The sequence below is a fragment of the Canis lupus genome, chromosome 2, assembly GCF_011100685.1.
Source record: "Canis lupus familiaris isolate Mischka breed German Shepherd chromosome 2, alternate assembly UU_Cfam_GSD_1.0, whole genome shotgun sequence".
NCBI lineage: Eukaryota > Metazoa > Chordata > Mammalia > Carnivora > Canidae > Canis > Canis lupus.
The window spans coordinates 67,625,304-67,651,205 of NC_049223.1; the positions used below are offsets into that span (position 1 = coordinate 67,625,304).

At 53.4% G+C, this 25,902-nt stretch overlaps 1 protein-coding gene across 2 annotated transcripts in view; it reads left to right on the top strand.

The window, feature by feature from the left end:
* The first annotated feature begins 204 nt into the window (after window positions 1-204).
* The window catches only part of TRIM62 (tripartite motif containing 62), a 31,440-nt gene continuing 5,742 nt past the window's right edge, over window positions 205-25,902 (top strand). Inside the window, exons 1-5 of one of the 2 annotated variants that reach the window (XM_038531167.1) lie at window positions 205-281; window positions 726-1,257; window positions 13,482-13,577; window positions 18,626-18,882; window positions 19,846-19,961. In XM_038531167.1, the coding sequence (XP_038387095.1) occupies window positions 850-1,257; window positions 13,482-13,577; window positions 18,626-18,882; window positions 19,846-19,961 (877 nt within the window). In that variant the 5' untranslated portion in view covers window positions 205-281; window positions 726-849. The remainder of the gene's footprint in view (window positions 282-725; window positions 1,258-13,481; window positions 13,578-18,625; window positions 18,883-19,845; window positions 19,962-25,902) is intronic. The other variant, XM_038531168.1, reaches the window with a different exon arrangement.

Consider the following 25,902-nt stretch of genomic DNA (forward strand, 5'->3'; position numbering starts at 1 on the left):
CCCTAAGCGAGACGTGCATGTTGTTCCGTGTGCAGATCCTGAAAGAACAGCTGGGTTTCGGTCCCCAGGGAGTAGGGGGGACGGTGGGGGCGGAGAGGGGGTCCGCGGGCTGGAGGCCTGGCCCCGCCTCTCCTCTCCCCCGCCCGCCGTAGGGGCGGAGTCGCCTGGGCCAGGCCCGCGGGGGCGGGGAGGGAGTCACTGCCGCCGGGAGCTCGCGCTCGGCTGGTTCCGGGTTGAGAGGCTGCGCTCGGACCGGAGCAGTGGCCGCTGAGCCGGCAGGGGTAAGGGGCCGCGCCGGGCGGGGTCTTGGGGCTGGGATCGGGCAGCTGAGCGCGCTCGCACCCCTCCTCTCCTCTGCCAGGCACAGCCGCGGCGCAGCTCCGCCTGGCTTCCCCCTTCCCCAGAATTCCCCATCCTCTGCTTCTCCCCCTCCCCCCACTGCACCCATCCCGGGATTTCAGTCCCCCTAAGGCGTCCGCCCCCCTCCTGGATCCTCTTATCCCAAAACCCATCCCTTCAGGCTGTCCCTTCCTCTAGAACCTCCTTGCCAGGAGCCCCTTCCCTCAGACACCTACGGCGCCCTCCCTCCAGCACCCATCGCTCCGAGTCACCCACCACCTCGAGACCACCTTCCTGGGCTCGCATCCCGGCTAGTCTCCATCTATCCTGCACCTCTTCCTCGCGTACCCCCCTTCCCTCCCGGACAGCCCCCCTTCCTTCTGCAGCTCCTACTCCTGCCTCTCCTCGCCTGCTCCCCGCACCCATCCCTCGGTGCGGCCCCCGGCAGCGCCGCGCTCGCCCAGCCGCCCCCCTGCATCCCAGGGCCCCCTCTCCGCCGCCCCCAGCGCCATGGCGTGCAGCCTCAAGGACGAGCTGCTCTGCTCCATCTGTCTGAGCATCTACCAGGACCCGGTGAGCCTGGGCTGTGAGCACTACTTCTGCCGCCGCTGCATCACCGAGCACTGGGTGAGGCAGGAGGCGCAGGGCGCCCGCGACTGCCCCGAGTGCCGGCGCACGTTCGCCGAGCCCGCGCTCGCGCCCAGCCTCAAGCTGGCCAACATCGTGGAGCGCTACAGCGCCTTCCCGCTGGACGCCATCCTCAGCGCGCGCCGCGCCGCGCGACCCTGCCAGGCGCACGACAAGGTCAAGCTCTTCTGCCTCACGGACCGCGCGCTGCTCTGCTTCTTCTGCGACGAGCCCGCGCTGCACGAGCAGCACCAGGTCACCGGCATCGACGATGCCTTCGAGGAGTTGCAGGTGAGCGGCCGGGCCGGCCAGGGGGCGGGGCGGGGCCGGGGCGGGGCCGGGGCGGGGCCGGGGCGGGGCCGGGGCGGGGCCGGGGCGGGGCCGGGGCGGGGCCGCGTCGGAACTGTCACGGGGCGGGGCCGCCGGCGCAGTCAGGGCCCTATCAGATTTAGTGTGGGACGGGGGCGGGGCGGGGCCGCGGTGAGAGGGCGGGGTGCTGGGGGCGGGGCCTCGGGCCGCCTGTCCCCGCCCGGGTCTGAGACAAACCAGAAGTGGGGGATGGGTCCTTGGTTGGGGAGGGGTCACCCGTGGCGTGGGGGGGGACCAGTGAGATCAGAGGCTTGGGGCAGAGTTGGGGACCAGGACGAATTAGAGCTGGGCAAGGGCAGGACTACTGTCTGGGATCAGGGGGCCGGACCTGAAGACAGGACCCACAAATGAATGGGACAGAGTGGGGACAAAGACACAGATGGGAATAGGAGCACTATCGGGGCTGGACAGGGAGCGGGGCCGCCATCCGGGAATAGGTCCAGGACTGTTCGGAGTACCTGAGGGGCAGGCTTGGGACACCACGGAGCAGCACTCAGTCAGGTGTGCATGAGGACCTAGGGGGCAGCACCAGGGCTAGACTGCACTGGGCAGGTCAGGGCTAGTTCTAAGAAAGAGTCTAAGTTATGGCCACACAAACTGCTGAGAGGGTAGGTTACTGGGCCAAGGGCTAGGTCAGGGTGTGTGAAGGGTTAAAACTGGGATCTAGTCCTGGTACCGTAAAACCTATTTAGAGTCTAAACCAGAGTAGAGGCCAGGTTGACAGTGGGAATAGGACTTAAGACTCAAGATTAGGAGAATAAGGCCCTGCAATGAGGTGATTCAAGAAAGGGAGGGGGTGGATCTCTAGGAGTCTCCAGAGGATTTTGATGACCTCTTTGGCTCTGTCACTCACATCAAGACCTTTGAAGACTAAATGAAACAGTATATGCAGGGTAACCTGAGCATAGTCAGCCTGGCACTATAATTGATCTCCCTTAAACCTTCTCATCTTCACTGACCAACTCCTATTCAAGTCTCAAAGCCCAGCTCAAATGTCCTCTCAGTATAAGGCTTCCCCATGCTCCCCTGGCAAAAAAAGAGAAAAGAAAGAAAGAGAAGAAAGAAAGAAAGAAAGAAAGAAAGAAAGAAAGAAAGAAAGAAAGAAAGAAAGAGAGAAAAAGAAAAGAAAAAGAAAGAAGAAAAGAAGAAAAGGCATTAGAGCTGCATTTCCCCCAAATATCCTCTGTTAATAAGTATGCTGTTTTTAAAACTAGTGTTCCCAGATCAGCTATATTGGGGAAATATAGTGTATTCTCTATACCCCCCTTGGAGGACTCTCCATGTACATTTTGCATATTAAAGGTTTGGAGAAATCTTGTAGCAAAGAAATCCACTTAATGTGTTTACTAAAATGGCACCCGGGATCCCTGGGTGGCGCAGCGGTTTAGCGCCTGCCTTTGGCCCAGGGCACGATCCTGGAGACCCGGGATCGAATCCCACGTCGGGCTCCCGGTGCATGGAGCCTGCTTCTCCCTCTGCCTGTGTCTCTGCCTCTCTCTCTCTCTCTCTCTGTGTGTGTGACTATCATAAAAAAAAAAAAAAAAAAAAAATTAAAATGGCACCCAAGCTTATTTCAACCTGGAAGTCTAGAATCTTCTCCTCAACCTAAACTATTTCCATCCACCGGTCCTGTGTCTTTGGCCTTGGGATACCAGTCTAGCACACAGTTCCCAAAGAGCAGAGACAGTCTCTAATTCATCATATCTATGGCCCCAAAGCCTGGCACATCCGTACTCATCAGTAAAGTCTGAATAATGAATGATCAATTCTGGCCTGAGCTGGCCCAGACTGTGGAAGCCTTTGGAAGCAGAAGATTTTTCACTCAGACATTTTTTGAATATGCAGTGGCCTAACTTGGCAGGTAGTAAGTTCCCTGGCTCTTGAGATGCTTAAGCATCTGAACTACTACTTTTCCCTATGTTGTAGGAGGTGTTTCCACACCACCCTCCCCACCTTGTACATGAGTCTCTGCGAATCAACCTGCACTTAGCAGATGAGAAATGGCCCCATGTTCATCATCTCTCCCTTGCTGCCCCTTTCATCACCAAACTGTGACTGACTCCCTCCCTTTCTGGCTCTGAGGCTGGAGAGCAAGAGTTAGGGGCTCTGGGAGCTCGCACAGGCTGGCATTGGCCCTCTGTCCCCAGAGCCTTTGGTCCTGGGTCCTGGTATCCCTATCTCTCCATCTGTGAAGTCACATAAACAGGAAGGAGAGAACCTCTGACATGGCTGAGTGTAGGTTGTGAGGGCTTGAAGAGACCCTGAAACCATCTGTCCAGCCTCTTCCCAACATAGATGTGGAGACTAAGGTCCAGAGAAGTGATATGAGTCCCCCAAAGCCACACTACCACAAAGAGCCAGACTAGAAAGCTCCACCTGCCCCAGCCAGATCCCTCCTCTGCCACTTAGCCCCTCCTCTCCCTGTCTGACTTTCCAGCTAGAGAGGCCTCTGCCTACTGAGCCTGGGTTCCCCTGTCTGCAAACCAGGACATCAGAGCGATTGTGTTTTGTTTTTTTTACAATCCATTCTGTGTCCTGGGAAATGCAGGAGAAGTTAAATATATATTTTCTCCAAATGTTACTGAAACACTTTTACTCCTCGGTGAAGAGAACAGGACTGCCACTTACCTAACTTCTACTGTATTGTCCTGTGGTCAGACAGTCTTGGGTTCCAAACCTTCTTTCAGCACTGTCTGTGTGACTCGGAAAGTCCCTTCACATAAGCCTTGAGTCTCTGGTCTGTAAACTGGATTCCTTCCTACCAGGACTTCAGGAGGCTGACCTGAGGTGAACTTGCTGTTTGAGATGCTTGGCACATGGTAGGGGCTGGGTCAGCATGCACTCCCATCCCTTCTTCTTCTACCTGTAAGAACTCACGTGCCCAGCTGGGCAAATGCCCAGACCTGTCTCTCTTGCCTGAGAAGGAGGCCTTGCTTTGGTGCCTTCTTTGGGCGTGGCAAGAAGGTGGCAGAGAGACATGCCTTCCCCACGGGAGAGGTAAGCTCCTGGATGAGGTTCAAGCCACTCCCCACCCCACCTGCCTCTCTCTCCTTGTGGGGTAACATAATCAACAGAGCAGGGCTCATTAGCTATTTGTGCACTGGGAATGAGGCTGAGTCTGCCCGACATACCCCCTCCCCTCCCAGCGGTGCTTCTGTCCCCAGGGCTCCTGGAGCCTGGGCTTGGGCCGCTCTCCTGGAGAATAACAAACTCAGAGCGGGCAGGGCCTTGGAGATCTTTTGGTGCCACCCTCAGTTGACAGATGCAGAAATGGCAGAGGAGGGAGGGGACCTTGCCCAAGGCCTGAGGCCAGAGGAGGCCACGTCTGAGCTCAGCTGGAGTCTCCTCATATCCCACCTAGTGGTTGGAGATTTTACATTTATTATAAATCCTGGAGGTAGCAGAGCAGAAAGGTTAAGAATTCTGGCTTTGTACTGGGCAGCTTCAATCCCAGTGCTACCATTTTCTGGCAGTGTGGCCTTAGAAAACTTAACATCTCTGAGCTTCAAGTCCCTCATTGACAGCAATGGAGATGGATTAAACAAGATGACATTTGCGAGAACTTAGTAATGCACTCAGTAAATGACAGTCTAGTGTGTTATCATACCATGCAGTTCTGACATTCGGGGCCAGATAAGTCTTTGTGTGCAAGGCAATCCTGTGCATTATAGAATGTTTAAGAGTATCCTTGGCCTCTAACCACTAGCACTAGCCAGTAGGCTTCCCACCCTCCCACCCCTCCAACTCCACCAAGCTGTGACAGCCAAAAACGTCTCCAGGATTCATCAAATGTCCCCTGGGATCAAAATCACCCCTGGTTGAGAACCTCGCCCTAGAGAAGCCCTAATCAGCTTTCCAGGCTCTGCTCAAATATCACCTCCTCCTTGAAGCTTTCCCTGACCTGCCAAGCAGAATTGCTTTGAACTTGATTCCAATACTGGGGTCAGATCCTGGCATCATCACTGATGAGCTTTGTGTCCTTGATCAGGTCGCTTTACTTCTCTCAGCCTCAACCTGCTCATCTACAATGTGGGAATAATATGACCTCCTTGAGAAGGATGTTCTAAGGGTTAGGGATGCTGTATCAAACGTGCCTGATACTGTGCCTGGCACTGAGTAGCACACAACAATTTTTAAGTCTCTTTATTGTTTCTGATTGTAAAATTAAATATCAACAGAGCTTTATAACCTGAAAGTTAAAGTCTCTGCCATAATCTCACCCCATAGGAAAACATGGTTAGAATTGCTTTGTGATTCTTCAGAATTTTTATTGTGTGAAGAGCATGTGAGTTTGTGCGTGCGTGTGTATGTGTGTGTGTTCATGCTTTCCCCCACCCTACCTTTTTTTTTCTACTGCTGAGCCACGGACCACAGAGCCAAAGGGAAGAAGGGACCCCATCTCAGAAGGGTTTAGGACTTCTCAGCCAATACCTATTGGGCCCTGGCCCATTGCCTGGGACTAGACTAAGCACTTTTCTTGTATTGCCTCATTTAATCTTCATAAAACCCTGTCAAGTGGGTCCTGTCATTTGCTCCTCTTCCAGATAAAGAAACAGGCTCAGAGGAATTGAGTGCCGAGTTCGGTCACCCAGCTGGGAAATGGCAGAGACAGGATGAGAAGCCAGTCTGACTGGGCCACTCACGGCCTCCTGGCTGCCTCTGAGGGCCAGGTAGTGGTCCTGTCCCCTGCCCCTGCCCACCCCTTCCTGCCTGTCTTTGTATTTCAAGAACTCAGCACAGAGTCAGGCTAAGGACACTGTCTGCTAGCTGATGCACCAAGGGCAGGTGGCTGGATGTCATCTCGGTCAGGCATGCATCCGGCTCTCTGGCCTGAGATCTCAGCTTCCATGCTTCCAGAGAAGGGATCATTCAGTCCCAGCCACCTCCTCCAGGTGTCATGTGACCATTGGAGCCTCTCCCAAGGCCTCTGTCCTACCAGGGGAGATGGTGCTGGATCTGCTTCGGATGGGACCCCTGACGAGCTGGGTGTAGTGACAGCCACATAGGGAAAGAGCAGGGTTAGGGGACCAGGTTCAAATCCTGACTCCAGCTTCTTTCAGCTGAGTAGAGGGCACTGCCTTCTCTCACCCTTTCCTGATGTGGGAAATAGAAGTAAGAACAAGACTGGCCACTTGATGTGTAAAAGAGAGAGAGAGAAAGAGTTGCTGCCTATCCAAACAGATAACAGCAACAACAACAAAAAACAGATAACAGATGTGAAGCCACTTTATTTGGTGCCATGGACAGGGAGGCAGCCAGGTTGTTTGTGTTCCAGGGAAGCAGACTCTGCTGTTACTTTTCCCAGCAGAGGACACGATTTATGTGCAAACAGCAGCCTCCATGGAGGCGAGGCTGGCCGTGAGTCAAACTCAGGGCTGCCTGTTGGCATCTCGACTTCTGTCCTCACAGGTGTCTGTGGGCTTCCAGGAATGTTCATCCAGGACATCTTGGCTAAGCATAGGCCACAGCGTAGAGACTTGAACCTGGGTGGCCTCGGGATGTTTATTTCATAGAAAGCAAAGGATCTGGTAGGCGATGACAACAGAAATAAAAACAACTCTAAGGAAAACACTAGCCAAAGTTTATTGGGCACTGGTTGTGTGCTAGGTGCTGTGATGGGCATTAAATCCTTCTTCCTTCCCAATTCCTTGTGTGGGACCAGCACCAGCACCAGCACCATTTGATAGATGAAGACATTGAGGCTGAGAGGTTCCGTAACTTGCCCAGATGGAATGGGTGTGGGAGGATGCCAGTGGGAGCCAGAGCCAGGCACTCAGACTCCAGTCTGTCTGGCTCAGAACTCACCTTCCTCACCAACATCCTAACTGCCTCAGGGAACATCTGAAGGCAGAGGGGGCCTCAGAGACCACGACACAGCATCATTTACTTTCTGCACCTTGAGCTCTGCTTGGACGCCAGGGTGGGTATAGAGGATTTGGAGGTGAGTTCCATCTTGAACTCAGGGACTCAGTCAATAATTTCTTCACTCAGCACTCCTGCTGTGGCAGCTGAGGGCCAGGCTGTGTGCCAGGCTCAGGAGAGAGCTGAAGGAGCCCTGGCTCTGCTTTGTGGTTTGGGGGGAGGGGCCATAAGCTGCGAGGTCATGTCCCAGGCTCCTGTGGCTGTAACTGGGAGTTGTCCAGGCTCCGTGGGGCTAACAGTTGAGCTGAGATCAGAGAGAGACGACATCATGGACACAGGAAATAAATGCGATCCACAGCCCCCATCACCTGGGTGCAGAGTGCAGGGGCAGGTCCAGTGCTTTGGCTGGCTCTCTCACTGAATCCTCACGGCCAACCTGTGAGGTGGGTCCTCATTTACCAATGAAGAAACTGAGGCTCAGAAATTGTGCCTGCTGCCCCGGAAGCAGTAAGTGTTGCTGGAACTGGAACTCACTCAGGTGGTCAGACCAGGGACAGGCATAGAGATGAGCTGGTGGTTAGTTGTGGTCAGAGGGGAGGGTGCCTGAGGCCAGGCAGGAACGGGAAAGAGAAGTTGCACCGGCTCTGAAAGGGCCTTGAACAGTCTCCCACCCCCACCCTGGGGAGCTTGGATTTGTTCCCAGAGATGCTGGGGAGCCAGGAACAGGTTTGAGCTGACAAGCAGGGCCCAGTCAGATCTATGTGATGGGCAGCGGGCAGTTGGAGGGCTGGGAGAGCCTGGGGGGGCAAGAGGGGAACAGCCAGGAGGCCTTGCGAGAGGCTGCAGGTGGTCCTGGAGGGGTGAGGCTCAGAGAGAGAGAGGACATGCAGGAGTTCAGGCCTGTTGGGGGAGTAGGAGCATCAGGGGTTCTGGGCATGGAAGAGGGATGAGGAGAGGAAAAAGCTGGGGGCAAGTTCAGTTTGCCATGTTAAGGTATCTGGCGTCCTTAGGTTAGAGCAGGAGGGAGAGCAGTGCCGGAGTGCAAGAAGGGGAGGGGGCTCAGGCACCTGCGCATGCTGGCAGCACGCTGGCCCTTTTGTGGGGTCCCACCATGACCCCATGGGTGGTTCTGATCCCCATTTTACAGATAAGGCTCCCAGAGGTGGGCCCTGAGAGGGGAAGAGGTGATCTGCTCAGGGTCACACAGCCAGATTCAAACCCAGGTTTCCCTGATGCCAGAGTTCATGCTGTCCCCTCCGAGCAGCCCTGTTGGTGACAGGGGTGAGAAGGGGTCCCTGAAGTCTTCAGGCAATGGCTTCCTGCAGCAACTTTGTTTTCTAGGCTGGGAGAGGGTGGCCCCACAGGAGGGGAGGTCTGGCATTGGGAGCATATGAGCCCTGGCTCTCTGTCCTCCCCCCAGCTGCTGCCCCAGTCCTGGCCTCTCCAAACCTCTGGGAGCCCCAGAGGCTCCCAGCTGACATTTGCATAATTGTCTACTCAGGTCTGCGCCAGCCCTGACTCTGTTCCCACTCCAAAGGAAGGGGTACAGAGCTGTGGTTCTGCCCTCTATGGTTGGTCCCTCCTGACCCTCCTCCTCCTGACATCCTGCTCTGATGGGACCTGCAGAGCCCAGCTCCCCCAAGCTGACCTTCAAGGCCTCCTCCCCCTCCACCCCAGCCTTCCCAGCTTGTGACTCCACCCACCCAGCCATAGCGGGCTCCTGTCATCCCCAGCTGCCCCCCACTTCCTGCACACACCAGGTGTGCCCCTGCTCAACTAGTCTCTCCACCCAGGATGCTCAGGCCCCACCCAGGAGACGTGAAGGAACGCTGCCTGTCCATCCATCTTCCCCGGGCCTTCCGTCAGAAATACACTCTCTCCTGGCAGCTCTGCTGGTTCTGACTCCCTATTTCACAGGAAATTGGGATGATTATGATGACAATGACAGCACCCTAAGAGTGACTGAATATACCCTGTGCATCATGTCAGGTCATGAATTAAGTTGTCTGATCCTTACAACCACAGAGCCAACACTGGTATTAGCTGCACTTTACAGATTTGGAAAGTGTGTGTGACCTCAGGGAAGCTGACTGACCTCTCTGAGCCTCTGTTTCCCCCTCTGTGAGATGGAGGTGACAAAGGCACTCACCTTATGAGGCTGTTGTGAGAATTACGTGACCTGCACCTGTGAAGCTGAACGTCACCACTGCCCTTCTGAGCTCCCTCTACCACTTAGAGCTTCCTGGTTCCTGTCTCACTTCTGCTGGTGGTCCATTTTCTGGTTGGTTCTCTTCTGTCAAGCTGTGTGGCCACAGGCCAGTCAGTCCCTTCTCGTAGACCTCAGTTTCCTGTTACAGAAATCTGGAGGGTTTAACCAGACGGTTCCTGGTGTTCCACATCTGTGCTGTGTGAGACAGGAGCCACCAGTCACATGTGGCTCACGTGCACTTGAAATGTGTAACCCAACACTTTGGTGCCACTGAGGAACTGAGTTTCAGTTTTATTTAATTCCAAATCATTTTAACTTTAGTAGAAAAAGCACATGGCTAATGGCTGCTGTCTTGGACAGTGCAGGTCTGGACCAAGAGACCAGGCTGGAGCAGAAGTTTGGGGCCAGTGGTGAAGGCCTGAATGCCATGCTCAAGCTTCATGCTCACCTTTCCAGATGCCATGGAACTCCTGCCATGGGGAATGGGGAAGAAGAACGCACAGATGTGTCTGGTGGAGCAGTCATTCCAGCTGCTCTGTGGGGCACTTGAAGAGTACAAGGGCGGAGGGGAGCCTAGGGTCATAGCTCAGAAAAGCAGAGGTGAAAACTGAACCAGGGGAAGGTGAGGACAGGAGACAGTAGCTGCCAAGACAAACCTGATGACTGATTGCATTGGTGGATGGGCAGTGTCAAGGATGACTCCCAGATTTCTTGTTTGGATGGCAGTAGGGGTGGGGTGGCCTTCACTGAGATGGCAATATGGGAAGAGCAGCAAGCCTGGTGTCCCCTATCTCTATTCCGGCATTCTCTGTCATGTTAATGCATGTGTCCCTGTCTCCCCCCACCCCAACTAACTCATTAGCACCCCTCCTGAGACATCATGGGTTGGGGCTTGACATCCTTCTGTCTGTTGCTGACACAGGATCACGTGGGCCAAGGAGGCCTCTGCCCATGTTTGTGGAATGGGCAAGGAGGGCTCTGTTGCTCCCAGGGTCCGGTAGAAAGAGGCAGGTCTGCTCCCTCATTCCTCGCCCCTGGAAGCAGGGAGAAATTTGTCCAAGTCTCTTGGGTGCCCTCAGAAATGAGAGGAACTCTACCTCCAGGGCAGTTTTCTCAGACTCGGAGGAGCTGCTTGGGGAGCTGAGTCTTATGTGGACCCATGAGGACATTGGAAGGGAAGGGGGATTGTCACACTCAGCTCATCCCTCAGATACCTGCATGTTTGTTCACCATGTCCCAAGCTGGACAGACGCAGGCCATCAGGAAGGGCCTGAGGAGCATTCATTCTGTACTGTCAGGTGAATGAGATTCGTCTGCTCCAAGGACTCAGATGCCCAAGAACCTGTTAGGAATGACTCTCGGCTGTTAGTAACAGACACCTGGCTAAGCAGCCACAATTAGATGGTGTGTGTTTCTGTCTCCCGTACAACATGCCTATAGGAAAGGTCCCCAGGCAGTGAGTGGTGGAGCCAGCCTCCTCGGGTTCCTGTGAGCTGACTGTGCCAGTGTCTTCTCAGTCTGTGTCCAGTGACCTCGCATTGAGCACTTGAAATTGGCTTTAGTGAAAGCATTTACACCACAGAAATTGGCAAACACTATAAATCAGGGTTTGTTTTTGTTTTTGTTTTTGTTTTTTTTGGAGGGCCAGCGCCCTAGCTCACCACTGAGCAGTGATGCTGTGGCTGACTGTGTGCTGTGGCTGTGGGTCCCACAGTCATCAGGGACCCAGGCTCCCCCCTCTTACCCCTCTGGTTTCAGCTTCAACTTCCATCTTTACAGCTGCCCTGTGGCCTGAGGTGGCTCGCAGAGTTGCAGCCATCCTTCTGTGGGAGCTCTGCTGTCACAGCATAAGCTGCTCCCAGTGTCCCTTCTAACTGTTTCCAAGGCTGGCTCCTCCCCATCCTGCCACTGTGTCATCTCAGGTGACAGCTCAAAGAAAAGAAGCCTTCCCTGACCACTCTCGCCACACATGGGCCCCTCCTGCACTGCTTTATTTTCTCTAGAGCACAGACTAGAATCCAAAAATCACCTGGTTATTTTGTTCTTTTCCTTGCTCAGTATGTCTTCCCCGCCACACTGGACGGTCCTTATGGATGTGGACTGTCTGTCTTGCTCTCTGCTGTGTCACCAGAGCCTCAACAGTGTCTGGCACATAGTAGTTGCTTAATATTTGTTGCATGACCAAAGAGTAATAAGCAAAGATAATTTCTGCATGTTTCCCTTAGCATGTCATCATAATTATCTTCCCATGTTGCTACCTATTCTGTAAAATTAGCTGGGCCAGATGTTTTCCAAGGGCCCTCCCTGCTATGATGAGCTGAGTGAGTAGGAGGGAAGGAAGTGAGGGTGAACAGGTAGGGCAGCTCCGTGGCATCTCTTGCAGCCTAGGCTGACTGGGGAAACCCAGTCCTGCTCAGAGGCTGTTTCCATGGACATTCATCCACAAAGCAAACTTCCTGGAGCCCCATCTTGTTGCCAGGCCATTGATAGCTATAGGGGCTGTGGAGCAGGAAATGGTAAGGGCCTGCCCCACTGAACTCACGGGCTCATAGGGGGAGGCCCTGGGGACAGACAGGAGAACCAGTTATGATACAGTGGGCCAAATGCCCCATACATGCAGAGAGCTGGACTTGTCATGGTGGTACCCACCTCTACACCACATTCATTCATTTGACAAATATTCGTTGAGGCCCTACTGTGTGTGGAGCACTGTTCTAAACACAAGCAAGCTCAACAAGACTCCTGCCCTCATGATAGTCATAGTGCTGTGGATGAGACAACCACCTGACTGGCGAGTAAGAGCATCTCAGACAGCAGAAGGTGCCAGAAAGACCTTGAAACAGGATGTGGGACAGAGGGTGTAGAGGATGATGCTGTACATGGAGACCTTCCTGAGGACGTGGCATCTGAGCTGATATGTTAATGACATAAAGGAATCACCAGGAGAAAATCCGAGTGGAGTGCACTGGCCAAAGGAAACAGCAAGGGCAAAATCATGAAGCTGAGACAAGCCCGTGATGGAGCAACAGAAAGAAGGCTGCCTGGCTGTGTGGGAGTCAGGGGAGATGGACGGTGAAGACAGGTGTGGGACCAGCATTGAAGCAGGCATCCCCCAAACTCAGTGATTGAGATGGATAATATTTAATGCAATTTTTAAAAACCAATAGTAAAGCAAAAAGCCCCACGATGAACATAATATCAAATTCTTTTTATTTTTAAAGATTTTATTTATTTATTCATAGAGACACAGAGAGAGAGCGGAGCAGAGGAACAGGCAGAGGAAGAAGCAGGCTCCATGCAGGGAGCCGGATGTGGGACTCGATCCAGGGTCCCCAGGATCACACCCCAGGCTGCAGGCAGCGCTAAACTGCTGCGCCACCGGGGCTGCCCATATCAAATTCTTAAGTAAAAACAAGATTACTCGCAGTGTCATGCTAAGCTCTACTGGAACCTGAGGCAAAGGGAAAAATCAGTAATACTAATCGTGGCTTTAAGGTTCCCCTATGTTGTATAGTGGATTTTTGTCGCCGTTTGTTATGGGTGTCATCACTGTAGAAAGCAGGTCACCTGACGTCAAGATCGGGGTCTCCAGAACCAGACTGCTTGAATCGCAAATATGATTTTACCCATACTCGCTTAGCTGCAAGCTTTTGAGCCAGTTTCATGACCTCTCTGTACCCATTTTTCCATCAGTAAGAGTGCCTTCCTCTGTGCTGTTGAGGGGACTAAATGACCCAGCGCGAGCACAGGACTGAGAACAGGCCTAGCCCCCTGGACGCTTAGTCGTGGCGGCGGACAGGGGTACCTTGGTACCCACGAGCGGATTCTAAGCCGGGAGTCTCCGCACATGAGGCTGGGGCGGAATGTTTGGAGAGGCGGGTGCAGACAGGGAGCCCGCGGGCTCCTGGGATGGCTGGAGAGGAGGGTGTGGCAAACTCCAGAAGAAAGCCGCCTCCGTACCTGGGGGCGTGGGGGGCTGAACCGTGCGCGGAGCACGGCGTTGGGCCCGGTCGCGGGAGCGCGGCGGTCTGGCCCGGCCCGGCCCGGCCCCCATCCCGGCCTTGTGTCCTCCCAGAGGGAGCTGAAGGAACAGCTTCAGGCCCTTCAGGACAGCGAGCGGGAGCACACCGAGGCGCTGCAGCTGCTCAAGCGACAGTTGGCCGAGACCAAGGTGAGCGCGGCCTGGGCGCCGGGCGGGGCCCGCGGTGGGCGGGGCCTGCTGGGAGGGGCGGGGCTTAGAGGTGCCAATTATGCGGGGGCGGGGCTTACCCTGATGTAAGGTTTGTTTTTTTAATTTTTTTTATTGGAGTTCAATTTGTCAACATATAGCATAACACCCAGTGCTCATCCCTCCCAAGTGCCCCCCTCAGTGCCCGTCACCGAGTCACCCCAACACCCCCCCCACCTCCCCTTCCACTACCCCTTGTTCATTTCCCAGAGTTAGGTGTCTCTCATGTTTTGTCACCCTCACTGACATTTTCACTCATTTTCTCTCCTTTCCCTTTATTCCCTTTCACTAATTTTTATATTCCCCAAATGAATGAGACCATATGTTTGTCCTTTTCCGATTGACTTATTTCATTCAGCATAATGCCCTCCAGGTCCCTCCACATTGAAGTAAATAGCGGGTATTTGTCGTTTCTAATGGCTGAGGAATATTCCATTGTATACAAAGACCACATCTTCTTTGTGTAAGTGAGTGAGACGGACTCAGTCATCCTTTGACTGAGGGAGGGACTCGGACTGGTGCCTGGCCTTACCTGTAGGACCCTTTCCCCGTCCTGCTCTGAGTGAGGTGGGACCAGGGACCCGTCCTGCAGGGCTGGGAGAATGTACCTAGTTTCTCTTAACTCTGGTCTTATTAAACATACTCGCCCGTCACCAGAGGAGCCAGCCCTGAGCCTGTTCCCTTGTGGCCCGGCCTTGGTATCTCTCTTAAACTTAAACTGTGAGGATATGGACTTACTGTAAAGTAGTGCCAAACCCTGTAGTCTCTGGCTGCAGTGGTTTGAAAAGAAAGGCTTTTTCTTTTCTTTTCTTTCTCTTTTTAAGATATTATTTATTTATTCAGGAGAGATACACAGAGAGAGGCAGAGACACAGGCAGAGGGAGAAGCAGGCTTTCTGTAGGGAGCCTGAAGCAGGGCAGAATTCCAGGACCTGGGGATCACACTCTGAGCCAAAGGCAGACACTCAACCACTGAGCCACCCAGGCGTTACAGAAAGGCCTTTTCTTGACCTGAGAGGGAGGCCCTGGATTCGGATCCAGCCACTAACTCTCTGTGTGACTTTGGGTAAACTGCATACTTTTCTGGAACCCCAGTCTTTCCCATTTGTACACTAGAGACTCTGCCAAGCTCCTTCTGGCCCTGAAGTTCTAGATCCCAGGGCCTCCCTCTGAGTCCCCCCTCCCCCCCCCACACACACACAAATGTCTCACCAACTGGTGAGCTTTGATTGATGCCCTTTCTGGGACCAAGACTTGGGGACCCAGGCCCAGCCGCTAAGCTCTATGATTATTTCAGTCTGGTCCCACTAGCTAGCAGGGGTGCAGCTGCCACTAGCAGCTGAACTAGAGCCTTAGGAATGCTCTGGACCTCTGGGGGTCACCCTGAGGCCTGGAGAGGCCATTGGAGATCCAGTTTTATGCCCCAGCTTGGCCACCAACCCGTGTGGGGTCTCAGGGAGGTCATGACAAACATTTCTTTGGAAAACATTCTGGAGCGCCTGCAGGCAGGACCCTCAGCAGGTAATAGATGAGAAACAAAGGACTCTATCTAGCCTGTTTGCCTTCCACAGCCTCAGTTTCCCCATTTTCCTGGTGATTCTGAACCCTCAGGTGAAGAGAAGCAAATGGAAGACTATGTGAATGAGAGCGGAGTATTATAGTCTAGTTTTTTCTCTAGTGTTCTCTCCTCTCCGCTCCCCATTGTTTTTCTCCACTGACCTTTTCCTCCCCTGCTTTCCTGTCCATCTGTCTACCTCTGGGGGGTCCTGTGGGGCCACCTCCCCCTCCAGTTCCCCCAGCCCTGCTTCCTGTCTGGACTGGGGTGTTTATACAAGAAATGCCTATGGATGCTTTGGAGGTCATATTTCACCTGGTGCCTGACTCGGCTTTCCTGCAGCGCCTGCCCCTCCAATGGCCCGGCCTGAGGGCCTGTCTGAACTCCCTCCCTGGTCCCAGTGTTTTCCTTGGTCGGGGCTGACCAAGTGACGCATTCTTGGCAGGGTGTTCTTCTGAAACGGCCCCAGTTCCTCGGAGCCCCAGTGTATTCCCAGGGCTGTGGTGGGCTGGGGTAGGGGCCGCTTTCTCAGCCACAGCACAAAAGGGATGGGGGGTGGGGTGGGGGTGGCTCTGCCCTAGAAAAAACTAGAATAAATGGGGCACACCGATTGAGCTGAACCTTTCTCTGTGCTGGTAATTGTGTTTCCCATTCATTGTCTCACTGAACCCCACAGAATGTCACCTCTGTGACAGCAGGACTCCTCAGAACCCAGCACAGTGCTTCCCACACAATAAATAGTTGTAGAACAAATGAGTGTGTGTGTGTGTGTGGTGTGAGGGGGACACCTTTTGAGGTAGGAATCTTATCTCCACTCTATTGGCAAGGAAACTGAGGTACAAGGAGGTTGAGAAACCAGCCTACGGCCCCATAGCTAGTAGTATGTGGTTAATTGGGAGCTTACTATCCAGTTCTGTCAGAACCTAGTGCATATTCCAGCCACATGCTGGGATGTCCTCAGCCAGATCTATGGCTGTGTGGTCAGCAAGACAGGTAGATTGGGAAGACTTTTCAGGGACATACTTGAGGCACCTGGAATGGCTGTCACTCTGTTATTCCACTTTTAGCTGCCCCCTTCCTGCCTCTCCCCCCTCTTCTTGTCCTTCCTCTTTTGTCCTGGAGATACTAGGCCCCCATCCTAAAAAGAAAATGGAGTCTGCACCCACCTCTGCAGAGCAATTTTTGTCAAGATTCTTCCTCCTTCACCTCTCAAGCAGATTTTGACTGCCAGCCCTGTGCCAGGCCCTGGGATGGGCACAGGAAATTCAAGCCTGGGAAAGACGTCATTCTTACCCCCAGGGGTTTGTTCACTAGCTGGAGCCACATAAAATGTAAGACTGTGTATTAAGAATATTTACAGAATGCTTTGGAGACACTTAACTATTTAATTGCCTGGAAAAGTTAGGGAGGTTATCACAGAGGAGGTAGCTTTCAGTCTGGGTCTTGCAGGATAAGTAGGAGTTTGCCTGTTGAATAAAGATTTTGTTGGGAGGGGGTCCATCCTAGACAGGTGGAATTGCAACAGAATGGCAATGAAGAGGTAAGTTGGGATCAGATTGAGGACTTTGAAGCCAGGCTAAGGGATTTAGTGTTTTACTACTTATCAAGAAGCCAAAAAATGTTCCTAAACAGCATTGGCTTTGATCTGCTTTGCACATTAGAAGGGTCACTGTGGCAGTGAGTTTGGTTGCCAAAGACACAGAGTTGACTTGCGGACCAAGAGAGTTGGGTGGCCTATGGGATCCCAGGAGTATGTGTGGTTGAGGCAGGTGGAAAGACGAATGTGGTGCTCAGAAGACATGCTAGGCCACAGATAAGGACGTAGCAGCATCCTCAATGCAGCGGGGCTGGAATATATAGGAGGACATGTAGATGAGAAGGGAAGGAGCTGGCTGGGAAGGAGCAGCCACAGAGGTGAGAGGCAAACCAGAACCTGCAGCTAGTAGGGACTGCCCAGTGTGCCAAACACTGCCATAGAAGGTTGAGAAGGAGCTGGAAGGAGTGGATGTGGGATTTGAGGGTCCTTTGAGGGGGCAGCGGCAGATGGGGCAGGGAAGGCAGGCCTCATCTTCTCCACCTGTGACCTGCACGGAAGCCTCAGGGTTCAGGGAGGGGCTCGGGGAGGCCACAGGCAGGCTGGCTGTGCAGCCCCAGCCTCTCCTCCGCCCCCTTTGTCTGCCTGGCGCTCTGGGTGGGCATGCGCGGGGAGGCTGGCCCACTGCCAGCAGTTCTTCCTGCCGCCGCGACAGGAGGGAACTGGCCCTAATTGAGCCTTTGTCAAGCCTCCCACAGAGCCCTGGGCACTGAACACAGCAGGGTCTCTGACTCCGTGAACTCCCAGCCAGAATCCCACAAAGTAAAATTGCAGAGGCAGGTCCCGCACGCTGCCGCAGCCTGGCCACACTTCCGTACCCCCCGTACCCCCGTGCTGTCCTGACTCGTGCTGCTCCCTGCAACCCCAGTGGACTTCCTGCCAGTCTGGGCCCCAGCTCAGAGGCCACCTCTCAATGAAGACTTCCAGGATGTGCCTGTTAGAATTGGTCCCTTTTAATAATCAGGCTCTTTCTCTGCACCCCAAACAATGCCATGCATTTTGTGAACATGCCCCCAATTAATCTTCCCCAGGACCCTGTGATGTGGTCATGTTACTCCCTCACAGAAAAGAAGACAGGGTCAGAGACATCAGGGGACTGAGCTTGCCAATGCTAGAGACCCAGAGCTGTTGGGCACCGAAGCCTGTGGCCTTCACCACGCGGGCCCCTCCTGGGCCTGGTGGTTCCCGCGGAGCAGAGAACTAGGCAAGTCCAGTCTTGCCTCCTGTGATCATGGTTTTAAGCTCCATCTCTGGTTTCTTGGCGAGGAGGTCACAAGGGTGGCTGGACAGATCGAGTGACCACCAAGGTCTACCTGGCACTTTGCAGTTTATAAAACTCTCTGATATCTGCAATCTCCTTGTCATCTTCACTTGAGCCCTAGGAGTGATTTTTTTTTTTTTTGCAAATAAAAACCTCACTGGATCCTAGAGTGAACTCAGCATCTTCTCCCCACCTACCACCTCTCCCCCAGCTTCCGCGTCCCCCCCACCCCCAAGCCAGAAAGCTGGGCATCATCCTCACCCTCACACTTTTCTCTCCTGCATCCAGCCTGCACCCCAATGTCTTTCAAGCCACGGTCCCTCTGCCACTCCTCTAGTTCAAGCCGCAGTGTGTCACCCAGAGCGTTTCATTCGTTTCCTAAGGGGCACGTGGAATCAGGCCCGGCCCCCCCTACGCCAGCCTGCCATGCCACCGTGCTTTGCCAGGTTGCCATTCCTGGGCCAGAGCCTACCCTTCCCCGGTCTTTCTTCTCACCACTTCAAGGCTCTCGGTTTCCTCCTCTCTCCCAGGGGTCACCCCATCTACTCCCCCGGGCATAACCCCTGATGACTGTCCCCACAGTCTTCCACCAAAGGCTTGCGGACCACCATCGGTGAGGCGTTCGAGCGGCTACACCGGCTGCTGCGGGAGCGGCAGAAGGCCATGCTGGAGGAGCTGGAGGCGGACACTGCTCGCACGCTGACCGACATCGAGCAGAAGGTCCAGCGGTACAGCCAGCAGCTGCGCAAGGTGCAGGAGGGCGCCCAGATCCTGCAGGAGCGGCTGGCTGAAACTGACCGCCACACCTTCCTGGCCGGGGTGGCCTCGCTGTCCGAGCGGTGAGTGCCCGCCGCCAGCCAGCTGCCTCCCCCTGCACACACAGGCCTCCCCTGTTAACTCCCTCGGAGATAGTTCCAGCTGCCAAACCCTTTCACACACATAGGAACAGGCAGAGAGAAGCTGGATCGCTTGGCCAAGGCCCCTCATCTAGTATATGGTGGAGCCAGGATTCAACTGCAGGTCTCTCTGGTCCCATAACCACCTTTAATAAAAATACCCATTATTGGTCTTTCTTTTTTTTTACAAGTTTATTTTTTTAAAAGACTATTTATTTATTCATGGTAGACACAGAGAGAGAGGCAAAGACACAGAGGGAGAAGCAGGTTCCATGCAGGGAGCTCGATGTGGGACTCGATGCCGACCCAGGATCATGCTCTGAGTCAAAGGCAGATGCTCAACTGCTGAGCCACCCAGGTGTCCCTTATTATTGGTCTGTTGATGATCAGTGCTGATAGCTAACATCAGGTATTTGGTGTTGACCATGAGCCCAGCACTGTGGTGAGCACTTTATGTCCATTACTCCATGTAGTCCTTACAAGGCAAGAAAGCAGGTGCTATCATAGTACCCATTTTTTTAAAAAAAGATTTTATTTATTTATTCATGAGAGGCACAGAGAGAGAGAGAGAGAGAGAGGCAGAGACATAGGCAGAGGGAGAAGCAGGCTCCATGCAGCGAGCCTGACGTGGGACTCAATCCTGGGTCTCCAGGATCACACCCTGGGCTGAAGGTGGCGCTAAACTGCCGAACCGCTGGGGCTGCCCCATAGTATCCATTTTAAAGGTGAAGAAACTGAGGCTATAGAGAGGTAGCAAGTGACACAAGTAGGCACTTGAATCTGGGGCTGTCAGACTTTACGTACACGATCTTGCCGTTTGTCAGCTGCCCTGAACATGGCTATAAGGCCCCCAGTGCTGGGAACAAAATCTAGCCCCCAATGCAGCCTGCTCTCCTTTCTTTCCAGACTTAAAGGGAAAATCCATGAGACCAATTTGACTTATGAAGACTTCCCGACCTCCAAGTACACAGGCCCCCTGCAGTACACCATCTGGAAGTCCCTGTTCCAGGACATCCACCCAGGTAAGGCCCTTCCAGCCAGTCACTGAGAGCACCCCAGGAAGAGGCAAGCATTATCATGGGCAGGAGCTAGAAGGGTCCATCGCAGCCCAGCTGCCTTCTCTAAACCCAGCATGGGGCAGGGTAGAGAGATGAGATGAGTTTCTTGCTTAGTAGCTCCTGTGTTCCAGGCCTTGTGTTGGGCAGCCACACAATCACTCAACTCAGTGAATCCTCACACAGCCATAAGGTAGGTCCCATTAGGATATCCATTCTCCAGATGAAGAGACTGAAACTTTGGACACTTCACTCATCCATCCTATACATACGACACATATCACACCACACACTATTCTGGATATTAGAGACATAGCAGTGAGCAAAATAGGCCAAAATTCCTGTCCTCATGATCTTACATCATAGGGAGAGAAAAAATGAAAGTAAATAAGTAAAATTCATAGTTCATTAGATAAGGATAAAAGAGGAGGAAGGGAGCTAGGGGATGTTGAGGTAGGATAGAGATTTCAGGTAAAGGGCCCAATAAGAAGACCTCACTGAGAAGGAAGCATAGAAGTAAATGCCTGGAGGAAGAAGGAGAGCGATCCATACAGATTTCTGAGTGTTCCTGGCAGTGGAGATAGCAAGTGTAAAGGCCCTGAGGCAGGAGAAAGCCTGGCATGTTCAAGGATTGGTGAGGAAGCCAGTGTGGCTAGAGTGGAAGAGAGTGGAGGTGAGGTTAGGGAGGTAGCAGTGACCAGACCCTGAGGGCCTACAGACCAGTGTGAGAACTTTAGGATTTCATGCCGAGTGAGATGGGAGCCATAGGATGGTCTGGGGGGACATGCAGTGCCATAAACTTAAGTTCCTCAAGGCTCGTTCTCGCTGCGGGGTTAAGGACAGACTGAAGGGGATGAAAGGTGGAGACTGGGACACTGGTTAGGAGGTTACCACAATACTCCAGGTGAGCGATGGTGGCTTAGAGCAGGGTGCTGGCTGTGGAGGTAGAGAGAAGTTATCAGATTTAGGGTAAACTTTGAAGGGAGAGCCAACAGGATTTGCTAATGAATTGGATCTCAGGTGTGAGAGAAAGAAGACAAGGAAGCTACAATGATTTGAGCCGAGGTGCCTAGAAGGACAGAGCTGTAAGCACATGAGGTCTGCAATACCGATGAGATGTCTAAGTGCTGGTGCCGAGAAGGCAGGCAGAATGACAAGTGCCATACAGGACAAGGGTCAGGGCTGGCAGAGTCAGCACGTGGATAGTATTTAATGAGTCAGGATTAGATCACCTAGGAAGCAAGAGAAGAAAGACAGGGCTACTCTAAACTTTAGAGCCCTGGGGCACTCCCAGAAGGTAGAGACAGGAGGGAGACCCAGCCAAGGGGACTGGGAAGGAGCAGCTAGAGAAGTGGGAGGGAAACCCGGTATGGCCTGGAAACCAAGTAGGGAGAGTGGCTGATGGCAGCAATGGCCACTGAGCCAGGTGGAAGGGCCCAGAACTGACTGTTCTCCAGCACCATGGAGGTCTTTGATGACAGGAGCTTTGGCCAAGTCACAGGGGTGTAAGCCAGAGAGGGGGCCATCCAAGAACGAATGGGAGACAGTGAGTGGAGACAGTGCTTTCTATTTCTAAGACAGGTGTTTTATTTAAGGGAGGGAAAGAGAATGTGGCAGAGGCTATTAAAGGTAGAAGAAGTAACAGCCTATCTGCAGGTGATGGGAAAGGCCCAGTGGAAGGAGGGCAAAACTGAGGGTGAAAGGCAGAGAGAGTTGCCGGGGGTGAGGGTGGGGGGACAGCCAGCAGTGGCGTCTGCAGCTGCCTCTGCTGGGGGACAGCCAGCAGTGGCGTCTGCAGCTGCCTCTGCTGGGAACCCAGAGGGGGGAGAAGAAACGGGCAGGGGTGGGAGCTTGAGAATTCTCTTCTGATGGCCTCCCCTTTCCCAGTGAGATAGGAAGCAGGGTCGTCAGCTGAGAGGAGGATGGGCAAGAGGAGGTTTGCAGAGAGAGAGAAGGTCTAATCAGGTTTCTAGTGGCATGAGTAGATCTTGGGACCTGAAATCATACAACCTACAAAGGCACCATGTCCTTTAAGGTGAGACAAGGACATAAAGGTGATGTCTCCCTAAGAAGTAGGCACTCTTATTATCCTCATTTTTTCGGTTGAGGAAACAGGCACAGAACTGTTAGGAACTTGTCCTGTTCCTGATCACAGCCTATCAGTGGTACAGCCAGGATTTACACTCGGACCTATCAGACCCCAGAGCCTGTGCCCGTACCTACTAAGCCAACCAGGCATTCTCTGGCCTCATATTAACCCAGGAAAGCTGCATGGGAGACTGAGGCTCAGAAAGACTCACTGATTTCCCATAGTCACACAGCAGCCAGAGCTCTGTCCCCATGTCTGCATTCCTTCTTTCCATCTATAGACATTGAAAGTCCCTCAGGGGATTTTCAGGGGTCAGGAGAAACAGATGCACAAACAGATCCTGAGAGCCCAGCGGGACAAGCTATGACGAGGGACTAACACAGTGCTGTGGAAGCCCCGAGGGGGAAGCAGGAGGCTCTGGATGGGGCAGGGGAGTGGCCAGGGGAAGCACTGAACGGACCGATGTTTGAACCAAGCACTGAAGGCTGAGGCTTTTGCCACTTGGGGAAGGGTGGGGCCTGGTGGGGCCTCCAGACTGTCCCTAGCGTGGGGAACTGCAGCGGCAAAGACAGTGCGGAGTGCAGGAGCATGACTGGTCCCAGGATGTCATGATTGGGCCTCCCAGGCAGGGATGGAGAGGGGCTGAAGACATCACTGAGGGTGTGAATGCTGGATGGAGATGGGGCTCCCCGTAGGCCGCTGAACATCACTACCAATTTCCCAGAAGTGAAGGGACAGCTTCTTTTACTCTTTTTTTTTTTTTTTTTTTTTTTTTGCTTCTTTTACTCTTACTCTTCCATCTGGATCTGTGTCCTCGTTTCCAGGAGGGGCAGTATTTTGCCGGGGGCGGGGGGGGGGGGGCTCGGGGCTGTCCTCTTGGGGTACTCCTAGCCTCTGTGCACTCCTAGACTTGGAGGGACCATCACCCTGGGACCCAGCAGGGTGAGGGCAACATGTAGGTGAAGCAGAATAACCCAGGGAGGCAAGGAGCACGTCCCTAGCTACTGACTCAGGAAAGCCCCTCAGGCAGATGGTCTCAGGAGCTTTCTCTGTCTCAGCGGCCACCTGCTGCATCCTTGTCACAGCTCAGAGAGGCACTCCAGGCACCTTGGGCTGACAGGCAAGACCCTGTAAGACCTGGGCACTGCCATTCTCTCATTCTCTACCTGTCTCCCCATAATACTGAGCCACACTGAACCGTCTTCAGGCCTTAAATGAGCTGTACTCTCCCTCCTCCACTTTCACACATGCTGCTTCCTTTGCCCAGAACCCTCTACACAAACTTCAGTCTTTGATGACTAACTCCTACTCCCTTCCCATCTTAGTTTATAAACACCTCCTCTGAGAAGCCTTCCTGGATTTCTTCACGTAGTCCTGGGCTTTCCTGGTTGCACTGCTTTGTCAACATCTGTGTAGCTGTGTGTCTCACTAGACCATGAGCTCTAAGACGTCGGGCCTGGGTCTAATTCATCACTGTATACCCTTAGCAGCCCCAACAGTAAATGTTTGTTGATAAGTAAAGAAATGAGTAAGTCCTAGTCTCAGCTCTGCCACTAGAATAGTGCCAAAAAGGAGGTACTCGGCCAATATTTTTTAATGAATTTGCCACACATCCTTGAACAAGTCAGTTTCTCCTCTGAGCCTCTGTATGAGCACACGGATGTGGGAACTTGCTGGTTGCCTCAGGGCAGGATTTCCCGCTGTCAGCACTATTGACCTTTGCAGCTGAATAATTCCTTGTCTTAGGGGGCTGTCCTGTGCATGGTAGGGTGTTCAGCAGCATTCCCAACTAGATGCCCCCCTCCCCAGTTTTGACAACCAAAAATGTTCCCAGATATTCCCTGATGACCCCTGTGAGGCGAATCGCCTCAGTTAAGAACCACTGGCCCAGAGAAAATTCTGTGGAAGAGGGGCTGAGGGAGCAGTAGTGTGTGCCCTGAGCATCCTGCCAAGGACCGTGGTCCCTGGGGAGTTCAGAGAACAGTGACCTGGTTAGCCAGGCCCCTTGCTTTGTCTGTAGGGCCTGTGAAGTCACTCTAGTTCCTCTGCCAGCACCAGGGCCCTTTATGTCCAGATGGGAGGGGCAGGTGCCCCCAGGGACCTAGCCCATGAATTCCAGCAGTTTCCTGCTGTGCAGCTTCCAGCTCAGGCTTCCTATTGGGTCACCTGAGAACTCCATTTAGCACTCGTCATTCCCCTTTGCTTTGAAACCTCCACTCTCCACCACCACCCACCCTCTGTCCCACCCTTCATCTGACATTGAAAACCCTCCTCCAACGGCCTGGCCTGATTGTTCCTGCTCCCCAGCACAAACTTCCTCCCCACCTAGACCAGGTGGCTCCTGCTCAGAGGACACGAGACACTGCCTCCCCTGGGCTGCTCGCTCCTCCTCCTGCTCCCCTGAACCCAATCATTTTGGCTTCCAGTGTGTTCATTGCCTGGCTATGTGGCCCAGGGCAAATCACTGCCCTCTCTGAGCCAATTTTCTCCTCTAAAACAGGGATGGGGAAGATGTGATTTATCTCCCAGGGTAGGTATAAGAATGAAATAAAATTATCTATTTGTGATAATAATCCTGGAACTTAGTACATGATACCTGTTTATTATTATGCTCATGACTCATCCAGTGGTTCCTCAGTCTTGCTGAGCAGGCTTTCTGGGGCCACATAAAGGAAAGGGGAAGGAAAGACCTTAGCTCGAATTCCAACTGTACTTCTACCCCAAGGGGCAGCTCGAGTAGGCCACTTAACTCTGAGAAGCCTCAGTTTCCTCTTCTGACAAATGATATGGTAATCTGCACTCCTGGGGATGCTGCGGTTTCCGCAGGAGCTAGTGGATATGAATGTGTTTCTCAAATGCCAGCACGATGCCGATGCCACAGAGGGCCTAAATAGGTGGGAAGCCCAAGGCAGCAGATTTTGTAAGAGCCTGGCTAGAGGAAACGGCTGGTGGTATCTCCTGACCCATCAGGCTTCTGAAGGGTTTAGCCATTGTCCTTGGGATATTTTCCTTTCTTTTCTTTTCCTTTCTTTTCTTTTCTTTTCTTTTTTTTTTTTTTTTAATTCACGAGAGACGCACAGAGAGAGGCAGAGACATAGGCAGAGGGAGAAGCAGGCTCCTTGCAGGGAGCTGGTTGCAGCACTCGATCTCCAGACCCTGGGATCACACCCTGAGCCAAAGGCAGATGCTCAACCACTGAGCCACTGTCCTTGGGAACAGAGAGGTACCAGCCACCCGCTGCCCGGCAATGGTGCTGGCCTAGGGGTTTCTCTGCTGCCTGGGCCATGTGGTGTGTGGTTGACGATGGCCAGAAGACTTTTCCTGGGGCCTCCACAGTTCCACGTCTCCACCCCCATGCCCCTGACCTCAGGGTCTCAGGCTTACATGGACGGACAAAATACCTGGAGACCAGATGAGGTGCCCCAATATCTGCTTTTGTTTTTATAAAACAGTGTTTCAGGACCTAGGAAAGAGCTCTGACCTGTAACACAGTGATCCCCGGGGGACTGCTTTGTTTCGCTGGAGCCTGGCATCTCTGCCAAGGATACAGGATGGGTGGAGATTGCCTTTCCCCAGCCAGGGCCGACATCTCAGTGGGGGGAAAAGGTGTTGCCATGCCCCCTTCTGGGTCTCTCTGTGGTCTGAAAGGCTGTTCCTCTGGCCGGCGCTAGCCTCAGGAAGGGTGGAAAGGAGGCTTTGGAAGACAGAACCTGTTCTGATGAGATGGGAGACCTTGGAGGTGGACCCCAAGGTCCACCCCTCGAGGTGTAAAAGCCTCTTAAGAAACAGGACACACACACACACACACACACACACACA